The following is a 16,166-nucleotide window of genomic DNA, read 5'->3' on the forward strand; positions in this document are numbered from 1 at the left end:
CTTAAGAGGAAACCTTTCATAGTGCTTGGGAGAATGCATATAAATGTATATTAAGTTCTATTTGTGTTCACTTAGTACCCAAACATAACGATTAAGAATTGAAGTACACCTTAAAATCGATATAAGTTGAGTAACAAAATCTCTTCATTTTAATTCATCCAATTCGTGGCCTTTTTAGAAATTAATGTATTGATTTTAAAAAGTTAGTTTTTATTACCTGTGAGCCTGGACAGTTGACTCTGGCATACCACTCGGATCCATATAGGCAGACGATAACTCCCCATCCAGAAAACAGCATACCCCACATAAGTATATTCCACATCTGACCAGTTCGTCTTTGCGTCACAAACATGATTACAACTGTAACGATTATTGTTTCGTTGATTTCATATCAAAAGAGTTGAATAAAAAAATTTTAATATGAAAAGTGGTATTGTTTAGATATAGTTAAATACTGAAGAAAAGGATAGAAATTAATTTCAATTAAATACTACTAACTCATCTTGCGCGAATAAAAATATTAATTTCTTACAGCTACTTATAAAACAGGGGTTTCCAACTTACATGAGGCCGGGGGCCACAATTAAGCACACAAATCAAATGGCGGGCCTCAACTTTATCAAAATTTTTTGTAGGACTCTTTTATGTTTGAAGAAACATTAAATATTACTGTCAGAGTTTTACCAAGTTGCACAAAACAAAAGTATTGAATTACAAATTAAAATAAGAAGTAGATTTTTAAAAATATTTAATTGTTATTAATAATAATTTTAAAGACATAAATAAATAATAAAAATTCGGGCTACAATAACTTTAATGTGCACCTATGTATTAAACAATTAATATGCAACAGATATCTAATTGTTAAGGTATTAAAACTTACATAGTAGCACACAAAATATTCAATGAGAAAATTGAGGTTTGTCTGCTGCAACCACCAGAGAATAGATATTTACATTTTAAATTTAAAATTTACAAATGTGTGTGTAAATATTTTCGTCCAAAATGAGTGGTTTCAAAAAGTTAAATCGGAGAATTTCTTCGAGAAAATTTCTGATACACACACGCTGAATTATATTCACAAAAAAAAAAAAAAATGAAATAAAAAAGAGCAACATACACGATTATTTTTGTATTTGAATAAATATTTTCTTGGATGCAAAACCTGAAAAATAAATTTCTTTGCACCGTTGGTATGTTAAATTTCACACAAACGAAGAAATTAGGTTTTTATTAACGAGAAAAGTATTTTAAACCCATATAGAATTCTTACGAAAATTGTCCGCAAAAAAATGACAACTAATATATTTTAGTTCGCGGGCCACAAAAAAAGGCTTCGCGGGCCGGATACGGCCCCCGGGCCGCCAGTTGGAAACCCCTGTTATAAAAGATTAAAAGGTTATTTTATTGAAGCACTAGAAGAACAGGGATGTTACAGGGAAAGAAACAGATGTTTGCTTCAATTAATTTTAACTTCACAATAATAACATGTTAATGTATAAATACTGCAACTTGTAAAAGTAAATTTTATTTAAAGAAAAAAAAAAACAGGTAAGGAGAGAAATTAAGTTGGCTATAATTTGAATAATTTATTAAATAAGCATTTATAGTTAACTTGTGACATTGAATTCTAACAATTTTTTTTCTATTGAAATTCTAAAATAGTTAAAAGATAAGAAAATATTAAGTTGATAAGTATAGTTTTGAAAAATTTTTTTAACCGCCTCCCTTACCTAATTGGGGGGGGGGGGGGGGGNTTGGGGGGGGGGGGGTGAGGGGGAATTTAAAAAATCAACATATTCTTTTACTTCATTTATAAATACAAAGAAATAATAATAAATTTAAAAAAAAGCATAATACACATGTTTTAAGTTGAAATTTTTATTTTTTTTGTGTAAACAACATTTAATTTAGCACCAGTTAACTATCCCGAGTTATCTCAGGCAAATGAAAAAAGTTAAATAGTAGTTTTTGTTTACGTTCATAATCTGAAAAATCACCAGCATTATTTTCACTTTCGTACGCGATTCCCATTTTTTAAACTTTTTCTTTGTAAATTCAGCAACCATCGTGCATATACAATCGCACAAAACGAGTGGGCAGCAGTCCCACAATTCAACAACAAAACCTGGCTAACTTTCAAACACAGCAGTTTTTTTTTTTTCTTCGCTCTTCCGGCCGATAAAACAAAACGTACTGGCAAATTCTACGACACCCGAACTTTCAAGGGATTATAAATATTTGTAATATTTACTTACCCAATTTAACTTGGGATAATCAGGGAAACTGTTAATAAAAGTATCAGATTCAATAATTAATTAACAGCTTATAATAATAGATATTTAGGGTTTGTCGAATAATATAAACAATGCAAAGTTTTTTAAAATATTTATAGGGGACATAAATTGGCCCTTCTTTTTTAGTCTGGTTGAGCGGTTAAAGCGTTAATTCGTTTCAAATTCCCTATGATACCATTGTACTAGTAACACCATAAGTAAAAAATTAACTCACTTCTAAGTGGAGCAATGGATAATCAGCTTTCAACAAAAGTGGGACTCGGGATAGGGAGTTATTCATATCATCCCTTTCATTGACAAAAAATGTACTATTCGTTCGCTGTTCTATGGAGACCTTAGCAATTTTTCTCCGTCTTACTTCATCGCTAAATTACGGTCAGTAACCCGCAAAAAATTAAATTCATTGACAGTAAAAATAAATGTATGCTCATAAAATTATCATGACCAAAGAAATACGGTTTTATCCGTAATTTCTTGTAAAATGTATAATGTATGATAACAGACCCAAATTTAACGTAATGCTGGAAAAAATTATAGCAGTTCGGGTCTCGAGAATGCTTGAATCTTACGTAATTTGTTTATTGGAGCAAACTAAACTGGGAAAAAATTCAAGGTAACGTAATGATGTCATCTGTCGAGGATTGTGGGTTCTTTGTTCATGGTCACCAATGCAGGGCCTGATAAAGGAATCTGGGGGCTGTAGGCACAAAATTGTCAGGGGCCCCAGTAGTCGTAGCATCAAACGAAATTTACATTTTGTTTATTTACGAAATGATTTTAATTAGTTATAAGTAAATAACTATTAATTAGCAAATTTCAGCTTAATTTAATGAAAAATTTTTTTTGCCATAATTCTAAATGACAATTCTTAAGAAGAAAAAAGAGCACAAAATTTCTAATACTTAGGGGAGAGGGCTAGATCTGGACCTCTCACTCCCAATGATAAATCAAGTATTGCTACAAGCTACAACAATGTAGACGGACTGCGGGAGAGATCTTTTTTGCGCTGGCTGGGTTGAACCCGGGATCCTAGTGTCCGTAGCCTGATGCTGTAATCACAATGGACAGGGGTGTACGACATCGATTGAATTGAGTTTGGGAGCTTTATGTAGTGGTTGCACAATAGAGAAGTTGTTTGAAACAGAACTAATATTGTAGAAGTAATTTCGATGCGACAAAATGTTTAGTTCAAATTCGATTATGAAATGATTTAAGTTTAGTATGAATTCATGTAAAAAAAATTATTAATTTTATCAATTATTTTTCGTCGTAACTTTGTGTAAAAGTAATTTTTGTTGAGGCAAAGGCAAAAAAATAATTAATAAAAAAATATATTTAATTTCGCTGTTTGTTTTTTTTTTTCTTACGAAAAGAGCTAACTCATAAAATTAACGATCATCTCAACTAGCTTTGATGAAGTTTGTTTAAAAAATGCATTGAGGAATCTGGTTGTATAAGTTTACGGCTAATAACAACTAATTTTGCTACAGCTCGTTACAATTACAGGAATTGGGATTTTTCTCAAAGAAATGGGCAGTATAAATTAACGGCAACCACTTCGAAATTTATGGAAATTTCTTAGAGTATATAGAAACCTTAAAAATTTTGAATATCATCTACCACTTTCTTAACCAAAAAATCTACCAGACAATCATTTCTTTACATATTAGTATTTTCAACGGGCAATTTTTCAAAAATTTGAGTTTTTTTTGGCACCTTGCCAAAAACACGACTTTGCCAAATGGCACATTATTGGTTTTTGTGTGGTGCCGTTTCAACGATTTGTTCCACCTTTATATTTTTCCATATCTTACCTTCTAAAGCCTCGGTAGCTTAAGGGATGGGGCGTTTGTCTCCCAATAAAATGATCCAGGTTCTAATCCCAGCAATGGCTGGTTGGTACAAATTTTGCCCCTGGGCACAGCGCTGACGAAGAGTATGCCCAGTGGTAAATGGATTACGGGTTGGAATCGTCTTGTCGATGGCTTGACCGTTGGAGGTTTATGTGGTTTTCTTCACCAGTTATGAAAATGCGGGTTAGTTCTATCTTAAAATCCTCCGCGAAGACTAAGCAATTACAATTGGTTCGGAGTTGAACATCAATAGTTGTTAACTTCGGTTGGCAGTTCAACGTCGGCTATAAAATAAAATATCTTACCTCCTACTGTCGAATAAATAACCATCAGGACAGGATAGAAAAATCCCAATGCTAAGCCAATGATATACTCATGAACTAAAGCTGACACGAGGAACACAGTAATCATTGAAAAAGTCCTATTAAATCCCAACTGAAATGGAGTAATTTGATCTTACTATAGCTTGCAGCTTGCATTTTTTTTTTATTTATTTATTTAATTTTTTTTTGTATTTTTATAATATGCAGTAAATGATATTAAATCTCATAACATACTTTTTGAGTTTCTACGTAAATATAATTGTATAACCAATCATGTACGACTAAGTTCCATTTTCTGTAATACTGAGAGAAGGAAGTACTGTTCCACCAATCCTGAAAAATAAGAACGAAAACTTTAAAAACTTAATTAAAGTTGTCTTTCGATGGCTCCTTCATTATATAATTTTAGGAAGTGAAAGAAGATTAACCAACTTGAAAGTTACTGAATAATGTAAACAAATCCTTACTTGATAAAATTCTCTGTCTCCAAATTTGATCATTTCTGCAAAGAAGTTCAGCCAACTGTGGAGTACGCAATAAAACACTAAAAACATCATTGTGGCTCCAACAAAAGTTGCTCCTGCAAAAATCAAGGCACATTCTGCCAAACTGAATTGACGCAAGGCCGTATATTGGAATATATCGACTATAAACCTCATAAATGCACAGTAGGCAATAAATATGCAGGCAAAGAACTTGAAAAGTGTTTGAAAAACAAACATCCAGTCTGTGTCTTTCCGCCTATATAAATAAAAATATAAAAGTATGTAATGATATCCGTAACTGATATTCAGTAAGGGTTTATTACAAATATTTTAATATACTCTTAGATACTTTTGGAGAGTATGGTAGTGAATTTATTTTAGTGAATTTATTAGAATGTCGACAAAAAAAAGTGGAAAAAAATTAGTGAATAATAAATAGAATATATTAATAAGTTTAGGTCTAGTGATCGGATTTTTTACGTATTACGCAATCTTAATAATTTTTAATTATGATAGCAGTCTTCATTATACTAATTAGTTATCTGCAGATGATATTTTGAACAACGAAATCGAACAAAATTAAAATTAAGAGGGAAAAGTGGTTTATGTCATGAAAGCTAGTTTTGAAGACAAACGAATTTCCAGGTTCGAAAATTTTCAGGAGCAAATATTTAATTGAAGTAGCAAAAATAAAAATATACAGAAATGTTACAAGTATTCAATTCAAAACAAAAGTCATAATTTTCGATGTTAAATAAAAAATAAAATTTTAAAAATCGGGTCGGAATCGGGTTGACCTCAAAATTCCCTTCCCTGTCAATGCTTTCCCACTAGTATTACCGTCTTCTTCTTCACAACACAACCCGTAGACATGAATCGTTTTTCCTTAGCATGGCCCATCTTCACTGTGTAACAACTCTAGGGCAAATCCGATTTTCCATGTTATTGATTTGTCAAAACTTAATAATGCTTAAAATGAATAAAATCGTCAATAGCGGTCCAATCATCAAATTTTTTAAAATTGTTTTTAAAATTTCTATTTTATTTTAATTTATTTCTTTCTTTCTTTTTTCATGGAAAATGGACATAAAACGTTCTTGCCCCTTGATAATCTTCAAATGTAATTTTTCTGAATAGTCATATGCTGGTCTTCACTTTTCTTTCATTGATTCGGATTTTTGATTCTCAAAATTGAAACAAAAGGACAGAATACAGTCTAAAAAATCTATTTCCCTTTTAGTTTATTTCGCTATATCACAAAAGCGAATCAGAATATTTAAACTACATTTTCTTCTAAAAATCATTTATCCAAAAATAATTTCTTACAAAATATTATTTCTTAAAACTATATATTATTTATTATAATATAATTTAATGGTGGTCAAAAAGCTTTGAATTGTAAGGTATACAAATTTTTACTTAATATTGAACTGTGCAATTTTAAATGGTTAATAGCGAATAGGTTGGCGAATAAATGGCGAAATAGGTTGAATGGATTCTGAGTAATAAAATTTCAATAAATGAAATTTCAAAATTCTTGTTTCTCAAGAACTATTCCATATATTTCGTTCATGTTTTGGACTGTGCATAACTCATTGAAATATTGACATAAGCGAAATTTTTTCCTCTTTAAAAATCATTTCATACTATAACTTGCCAAAGTCAGAAATAAGAATATATAGCAAAAGAAAGTTCGGTCGTTTTTGAAATGTTACTTTACGCATTCTTCTACAAATTTCTTCATTCAACATTGCTCCCCTTGCCGTCAAACTAACCATTTTCGTGGTTTTCCTCTGAATGCTACGCAGATGGGGGTTAGTTCCATTAAAATTTCCTCCACGAAGGCAAATTTCTCCCAGTACTTGACCCAGGAGTTCCCTTGTCTTCTAGATTGGATTCAAAATTATAAGGCTGCTGAGTTGAACATTAGTAGTCGTAAACCCGAAAATTGGGTCGGCTGTTCGACGACGATTATAAAATTTAACATTGTTGTATTCAATTTTTAAAGGTTTTTGAAACTTACCTTGGATATGAGTCCCTGTAAATCATTACGGGTGCAAAGAGGTAGTATAAATAATGACTTAGGGATGGATATAATTGAGCGCTTTGGTCTCCATCTACAAACAGAAAAAAAAGAAAAAGATATAGTTGCTTCTGTAAAAGACCAACATTGCTGTTTGTCAACTTTCACCATAAAACAGACGCATAGCACCTTTGGTAAATGCCCGAAATATATGCAAAATCTGATGGAATAATAATTTATTCATCTACACTCTATAAAAAAAATCGACGCACCAAGAAGGAGTTGTCCGATTGAAACGAAAATTGGTGGATAGGAAGACAATGTACAGAATAGTAAATGATTAAAATTTAAGAACAATTGAATAATTTATTGCAGAGTTACAGTAACAAGTTCAATAAGGTGTTTACCCGCCTCTAGCCTGGATACAAGCTGCCACACGGCGTTGCATTGACCGATAAAGCTCCCGAATGGTCTCTCGCGGTATTTCCTGCCAAATTCGATCCAATTGTCGAACGAGTTCATCAACATTCCGTGCCAGATGCAATCGCCTTCCCACCACATCGATGGGAGAGAGATCTGGTGATCTGGCAGGCCAAGGAAGAGTTTGACAAGCTTGCAGACAGTTCATAGCAACACGTGCCGTATGTGGTCTGGCATGGTCCTGCTGAAAAACCAGCCCAGGGCGCTGCAAAAGGAACGGTAGCAAAATAGGTCTTAGGATGTCATCGACGTACCGGTGTGCAGTAAGTATACCTTTAATGACGATCAAAGGGGTCCGGCTGTCAAAGGAAATGGCACCCCAGACCATAATGCTTTGTTGAGAGCCGGTGTGGCGTGCAATAGTGAAGGCAGGATCCCCTCTGCCCTGTGCGTCTCCAAACACGTCTTCGATGATCGTCAGGACACAGTAAGCGGGATTCGTCGCTAAAGACTATACGTCCCCAGTAGGCATCATTCCAGCCTGACCGAGCGTCGATTTTGCGCGTCTTAGTGCTTTCTTGATGCGTCGATTTTTTTTGTTATAGAGTGCATATTTAAATATTTATACGATATTTTAAAATCCGATTCTGATAGATTAAGAAAAACTACAGTGTTGGGAATTCTGTGCAGGTGAGGAGATGATACCCTCTGTTTTTTTAAAGATTGTTTAAGATTATTAGCCCCCCTACATGCTTTTAACATTAAAAAATCTTTCCCGGTATTTCCTACACGGACGTTTTTAAGTGCTATTGCCCAGTATCCCAACACTGATATTTATTTTAAAGTTCAATACTGTTTCCCAGCATTCACATACTCGGTATTCCTTACACCGATGTTTTTAAATTTAAGTGCCATTGCCCGATATTTCTTACAATAGGATTTTTTTAAGGTTAAGTACCACTGCCCGTTATACATTTGCCCAGTATTCCTAATACTGGTGTCTTTTATAATCCATCACAATCATAATTTAAAATACTGTATAAATTACGTTTAAAATATCGAATAAATATTAAAATATCTGTGATTAAACTAACAAAATATCGGTCATAAATATTTCGGGCATTGACCAAGGCAATTATGAGATTGTTGACATTTACCGGATAAAGTCGACAATCCTTAGATTTCGACCTCTCGCTGTAACATTGTGATAAAATGCATATAAAGGAAAAATTCATACTATGCAGGTATCTGCATTTTTGGGTGAAATCAAGTTGTCATTCTGTTGGCCTTCTAGAACTGATTTTAGTGCTATGATTTATGACTGTAGTTTCTTAATGTGAAAGTATAGCAGATATTAAAACTTACATTTTCTTTGAAATTATCTAAAAATGAGCTCTTAAATTAAGTATAAAAAAAAACTGATAATAAAACTAATAGTAAAATAACTAATTACCAAAAAGATATCTTGAATTCTATTATATTATTCAAATATAAAACGTTTTTGCCACAATTTAAGGAAAACGAGTTAGATCTTTCCCTAAAAAATTGTATTCTATATCTTATATCTTTTTCTATTGAACTCAAAACTTTAATGTATTGTAAAGAGAGAGAATCAGTTTGTCTAATGAAAAGTAAATTAATTTAGATCAGAAAGCATTTTTAAATTAACTTTTCTTCGCAGAAAAGGTCTTTATTCTTTAATTACAAGTATGCATATTAACTACATATTTAATAAGATTTAAAATTAATTATATTAAAATAAATATGTATAAAATTTAATGGGTATAATTGAAGTATATTTACTGATAGGGAGACAGCGAATTATTTTGCATACTAAAATGAGCATATTACAATATGAAAAGGATAATGAAATATTATCATTCAAAAATTACATTCTTATCTACATTAACTTCTTAAACGAAAAAAAACTTTTTTTCGTTTTTGATTTATTAACCTATTCCTCATTATAAAATAAAACATTTATAATCGATGAGATATCAGTGATTTATTATCGCAGCCTTATCTATTTACATATTAAGTTATTAAATAATGCAGTATTGTATAAATAATATTCTTTACATAAATTTTTGGCTTAAAAAATCATAATGAATCATATAAATCAATGTTTTTTCTTAACTGATATGTTTTTTAATCATGCCAACACTGTTTTTTTTTTTGACATTATCCTAGACTATTTTAAGGGATTGCATTCCATACACTCTTAAATGGGCAATAATTAAAATTTTTAATATAAAAATTTCTATGACACCAAAGTTGAATTCATGTTATTTTTTTAAAAAATACTTACACTTTTGATAAAAAGGATCCTTAACTGTAATAAAATGAAACAGATTTGGAAATATAAATTAAAATTATTCCTATGAATCCTAGGAATAGGAAAAATATATTCAGCAAATGTCAAGAAAAAATTATAATATTCCTTACAAATATGGATAAGTTAATTCGAATGCAATTTTTCTAGCTTTTCTAGCAACAAAATTAGCTATTATAAGAGTAAAATCTAAAAAAGTTGGTGGATCATTCTCAATAGAAATGAGTGTCAAAGATTAAAAAATTGTTTTCGTATTGTAAGGTTGTTTTACTATAGCATTCACTGTCTTTCTTGAAACTAGAAGACTTAATTCATCGGCAAGATTAGTGAAGAGGCACAATGGTAATGTATTCTTCACAATCCCCAATGGAAAGAACTATCAACAAGCTTACGCGTGCCACAATAACTGACTATAAAATAAATAAGATTTTCTACTGAGAAACTAGGAGTATAATTTATAAAGAATTACAGAAATTTTCTCAGCGTGGCAAGAAAATGAAGGGAGGAAAAAAAAAACTTGTAACATAAGTATATTAACAAGTTTTGAAATTTTGGCCGCCCAGTTCGCCACCCCTAAACACGGCACTATAGTAATATTGATACTCTAAACTTTTAATAATATAATAATAAAGTATTTAAAGTCAGAACTACGTAAAAAAAAATTTCCCACAAGAAGTTCAACATGATATACGTTATCATCTATTGTAAAAAGGAGAGATCTACAAATTTTTGATTTCAATTTTAGTAAAAATTTATCTTTTTGCTAATATTTTTGCCGTTTTTTTAAACTTAAAATTCTTCGGATTACTTTTGACTTAAATTATGATGTTGATTAAAACAAACAAATGTTTTTTTCTTCGGATGAATTTTAATATTGTCAGCCCCTTTTAAATAACAAGGGGCTCTTATGCTCTTTGCTTGTTTACCTATATAAATGTAGCCCCCCCCCCTGGTTGTCGCAGTCTACAATTTCAATAGCTTTTATTAATCAATATTTCGCGAGCGAGCGAGTTACTGATATTATTTTTCTTTTCTCTGACTAACTATATTTATAACTAAATAAATTGTATATTGATTGTGGTTGTTCTTCTTTTTAATCTTGTGTTTGCTAAATGTAGAGAATATATCGAATATTTAAGTGCATGAGATATTTCATTTTTCTTCTGAGAACTTCGAAAAGTATTTTGTCAAAAGAGCAATTATCTCAGTTAACAAGTTCTATCATGCTTCTGAAAGCTAAATGTGAGTAAATAAATATTACATTACATTTTATAAATTTATAAAACATGAGGTTTTTCAGTTGTAGATTGAAGTAACTTTATTTTATATTATCTTTGTAAAGTATTTTGAATTAGAAAATAAATTTCATTTACTCTTACATATTTTTATACAAAAGCTTTTATTGAAAATCAATAGAGAAAAAAAAATATGTTATCAACAATCATCTTTTGCGGAATCGTACAGTTTGCAAAATGAAAAACGGAGCACCCATCTATTGTTCGAACTTCACGTTCTAAGACTCAATCTTACGCCCGTATTCACCATTGACCCTAACCCTCAGTCAGAGTTCAAAACAGGTTTTATGAGAGCAACTCTAGGTTAGAGTCCAAAATTTCATTTCACCGTNAATATCCACTGTACTAATTAATTAGCATATTTTAAGTCATCCCGTCGAACCACTAACCCCCGTATTCACCGTTGACTCTGACCTAACGCGTAACTCCCAGTTCCAAAACCCCCGGTTTGGAAACTTCGACCGAGAGTTCAAAAGCGATTCCACCATTATTTTTTGACCGTCGGTTTCAAAACTGCGAGTTACTTGACCGGCAGTTACAGGAGGTGAGTGCATCACGGCGGTAGATTTATATCCGTATTAACAGCGTTTGCTTTCAATTTTCGTTGCTATTTTTTTAAAAAAATTTCTATTAAAAGAAGAAGAAAAAAAGATTGCATCGAGTTATTAAATTTGAATCTCACTTTTACTGGTCAAATAAAAAATATGTTTAGTTTCGTTTTCCTAACTGACTTGTACTGATGAGCAAAAGGATCCGAGCTTTATTATTATGATTTTAGATATTTTATTATTATGGATATCATAAAGCCGCAAGCAACCATAGAAATGTAACTGAAATTCAATTAAAAATACTTTTATTTCACGCAATTATTTTATACTTTTATTTTACACTATGATCAAGGGGATTATGCTAACATCATTATCATCCTTATTCGCTCATTTTTAATCTCCCCCCCCCTTCATAACATATAATCAACAACTTAAACCATTGAGAAGAATTTTTTTTTTTTTAATTTTAAATAAAATTGTATATAATAAACTTCTTAGTACAGATAAGCATAAATCAACACATTCATATTATTCAGAAGTTATAAATGACTACTATTGTGCTGCCATCTGCTGATGATAAGAGAGAATCGACGTCGGTGATATGGTGAATAAGATAACAATTTTNACTTTTTACTTAAATTATGATGTTGATTAAAACAGACAAATGTTTTTTTCTTCGGATGAATTTTAATATTGTCAGCCCCTTTTAAATAACAAGGGGCTCTTATGCTCTTTGCTTGTTTACCTATATAAATGTAGCCCCCCCCCTGGTTGTCGCAGTCTACAATTTCAATAGCTTTTATTAATCAATATTTCGCGAGCGAGCGAGTTACTGATATTATTTTTCTTTTCTCTGACTAACTATATTTATAACTAAATAAATTGTATATTGATTGTGGTTGTTCTTCTTTTTAATCTTGTGTTTGCTAAATGTAGAGAATATATCGAATATTTAAGTGCATGAGATATTTCATTTTTCTTCTGAGAACTTCGAAAAGTATTTTGTCAAAAGAGCAATTATCTCAGTTAACAAGTTCTATCATGCTTCTGAAAGCTAAATGTGAGTAAATAAATATTACATTACATTTTATAAATTTATAAAACATGAGGTTTTTCAGTTGTAGATTGAAGTAACTTTATTTTATATTATCTTTGTAAAGTATTTTGAATTAGAAAATAAATTTCATTTACTCTTACATATTTTTATACAAAAGCTTTTATTGAAAATCAATAGAGAAAAAAAAATATGTTATCAACAATCATCTTTTGCGGAATCGTACAGTTTGCAAAATGAAAAACGGAGCACCCATCTATTGTTCGAACTTCACGTTCTAAGACTCAATCTTAGTGGTTCGACGGGATGACTTAAAATATGCTAATTAATTAGTACAGTGGATATTTTAAGTTACGAAATCAGACACAAAAACGCACTTTCTCTGAATAAACATACCTTTTTTTCGACGGATTCGAATTTCTGACCCCCCAAAATATGGCCACCATAGGTTGGTTAGGAGAGCAGTCCAAAGTTTGAACCCCTTAATGTTAATTTTATTTCCTGCATATTTATCCATATCTCGAGAATTTTTTTAAAGCGAATTGAAAATTTTTTGTTCACAGTTATAAAGTTAGTTTATTCAAAGATAATTCCATGAAAAATATAATAACTTTTAATATATATTTATTATTTTTTTATCCTTTTATTTCATAATGTTCGAAAAAAATTTAAATTGTGAGGTATAAAAGTTTTTATATTATTTTAAAGGATGTAATTTTACATAGCAAAATACAAAATTTGAACAAAATCGGTTAAAACGTTTCTGAGAAATTGAATTTCAAACAAATCAGATGCTTAAAATTCGATTTCTCGGGATATATTCGACCGATTCCACTCAAAAATTGTATTTTGATGAACATTAAAAATAATTACATCCTTTAAAATGGCGTAAGCTATTTTATACCTCGTAATTCAATATTTTTTGAACATTATTAAATAAAATAACAAAAAATAATAAATATTTACTAAAAGTTATATTTTGCATAGATGCATCTTTGGATAAATTAATTTTATAATTATGAGCTCAAGTTTTCTAGGCTACAGTTTTCGTGCATGGTTAGTGCACATGCCTGTCAAACATGCCTGTCAAACGTCCTGATTCTATATTGCCTTCCCTAATCATTTATGTTAATCAATGCTTAGGAATAAGCCCAATGATTTTGAGAAATTTCTTATCGTAGGTCAGTATTTCCCTTAATTTAACGAAATGTTTCATTTCCCGTTTACATAGCGGTTGCTTGTAATGATACAATAGTTTTATTAAAAAATCGATCTAGCATTATTCATTAAGATTCAAAAGAATTGATAAAAAAAGAGTTATAAATTGAATTAACTAATACAAAATAAGTATTCACCTTTAGTGGGCTTGTACTTCAGAACTCGTGGAGTGCTTTCTCTTACGAAAGAATAGATTTTCATGAATATTCTCACCTATTAATAATAACAGATACAGTGTATTATTTTAAGAAAATAACTTCTCCAGGAAACAAATTGCTTAAGATACAGTGTGTCCCCTATAGAAGGGCTGTCTTACAAATACCCATATATTTTAATTTTTCCTGATTTATGTTTATTTGAATATCTAAGTTTAATAATCTGGTTTACAGTCCAGTCATCAACCATTTATTATTTTTAAAAACACTTTATATTATTATTCTATATTATTCTGTGCTTAAAAAAATGGTTAGTGTATTTTTTTATGCGCGTTTTAGAAGAGTTTAGTAAATCAAAATTTCATAGCATAATTTTCCTTTTTCTGTAGGTTATTAATGAAATTTAGATATGTAAGTAAAGGCCGTGGTAGCCCGCTGGTTCGAGAATTGGACTCAGGAGTGGAGGAACCGTGGTAGATTCTCGACTCCGCCAAGACCACCAAGTAGATATACGCGCTTGTAAATACAGGAATCGAAATTCCTGTGGTCGGTTGCTGAGCAGTACTATGAGTATAAAGATCTGTAGAAAATTTCTTTCTTAAAATCTATATTTAAGTTAAGGAAGTTGCCTCGCGAATGTGTGTGGCTACCGTCAGGTTCTGAAAGATAAGATGTACTTTCCCCCTTGCGGTGCTCTCTTGTCAAACGAAAATCCCACCTTCCTGACTGAATTCGCAGAAAGCTAATGGCCTGAGAACTTGACTTGTTCAAGTATCATTAGAAGCAACAAATATGTCAGTCAGTTACCCTTTCGTTATAATTACCGTTATTTCTATTTATATATACAATATTTTGGAACTCAAATTCCATATGCTGATAACTTATTCGTTGTTTTGTGATATCTAATGAATTTTAATTAAAATTTACTTTTTACTTCAGAAGAATTTAATATTGAATCCTTATTGCTCTTCATGCGCATTTATAACAACTTTTTAATTAGCTTCTTTTTTTTTTAAATTACCAAAGATGTATTTTGGAAATTTAATAATACCAGAAGATATAGTTAAAAAGAAAGATCGTGGAGAAAAATGTTTTAAAAATGTATAGTTAGTGAAATGTATAGAAAGAAAGAGTATGTTACAAAATACTCTTTCGCATTGTGGATTACGATCAGGCAGTTACCCACAGAATAGATTTTTTTTTAAAATTTTTAATTAAACTTATTTTAATTAATGTAATTAAATGAATTTTAATTAATTTAATAGAATTATTTATTAATTAAAATAAGTGTAATTAAAATTAACTTTATTTAATTTAATTAACTTATTTACTTAATAAAATTAACTTACTTTTAATTAATTAAATAAAATTAATTTAATTAAAAACATTTAATTAAATTAATTAATTAGGTTATTGAATTAAAATAAATGATATTTATACCTGTTCGATCATCGTTACGAATGCTGTGATTGGAGGAAGTGAATGTTTTAATGTAGAAGACGCAGTGACCACAAACATTGAAGTTAAAGTTGCTATATACAGAACCAAAAATAAAGTATCAGCTATCTGAAATGTATAAAGAAGGAAAAAAATATGATTAATTTTGATTCAAAATATAAAAATTATTATTATTATTTTGAAGATGTTTAAAATAAGCTGCAATCATTGGTTATATTTGCTTACTGCTTTTTTAATAATCATAGCATAAATGAACGCCTGGATATTAAACATTTCTCTTTTCAAAGCTATAAGTTGAAGGACTTATTGTGAAACAATAATGACGAACCACGGAAAAAAAATAATTTAAATTTAATAATTTTTAATTTAAATTCTTTAAATAATTTTATTTGATTTTCAATTGAAAAAATAATTTTTAAAGCTTTTTTTTATAAAATTAAAAATTAATTTTAAATAAATTTTAATTTTTTAAATTTTATTTTCGTAAATTCATTTTTTAACTTTTATTTATATAATTTTTTTTAAAATTTGTTTTTAAATATAAATCTTTTTTTTATTTAAGGAAAATATAATTTTTTATTTTTCACTTTTGTTGTTTTTTAAAATTTATTTTAAAATAATTATTTTTTTTTAAATTAATCTCATTTATTTTTTTAAAATCTTTTTTAATGAAACACTTTAATTTTGAAAAAATAGCTATTTCTG

General features: G+C 29.9%; 1 protein-coding gene across 1 annotated transcript in view; it reads right to left on the minus strand.

Moving 5' to 3' along the window:
• LOC107437856 (sterol O-acyltransferase 1) overlaps positions 1–16,166 on the minus strand; it is a 44,757-nt gene that overhangs the window by 1,914 nt on the left and 26,677 nt on the right. Inside the window, exons 6-12 of the mRNA XM_016049980.3 lie at positions 15,444–15,569; positions 13,986–14,061; positions 6,982–7,075; positions 4,941–5,214; positions 4,708–4,806; positions 4,456–4,585; positions 218–360 (exon numbers count right to left, since the gene is read on the minus strand). Coding sequence (XP_015905466.1) covers positions 218–360; positions 4,456–4,585; positions 4,708–4,806; positions 4,941–5,214; positions 6,982–7,075; positions 13,986–14,061; positions 15,444–15,569 — 942 coding nt within the window. The remainder of the gene's footprint in view (positions 1–217; positions 361–4,455; positions 4,586–4,707; positions 4,807–4,940; positions 5,215–6,981; positions 7,076–13,985; positions 14,062–15,443; positions 15,570–16,166) is intronic.

The sequence above is a fragment of the Parasteatoda tepidariorum genome, chromosome 4 (assembly GCF_043381705.1).
Source record: "Parasteatoda tepidariorum isolate YZ-2023 chromosome 4, CAS_Ptep_4.0, whole genome shotgun sequence".
Taxonomy (NCBI): Eukaryota; Metazoa; Arthropoda; class Arachnida; order Araneae; family Theridiidae; genus Parasteatoda; species Parasteatoda tepidariorum.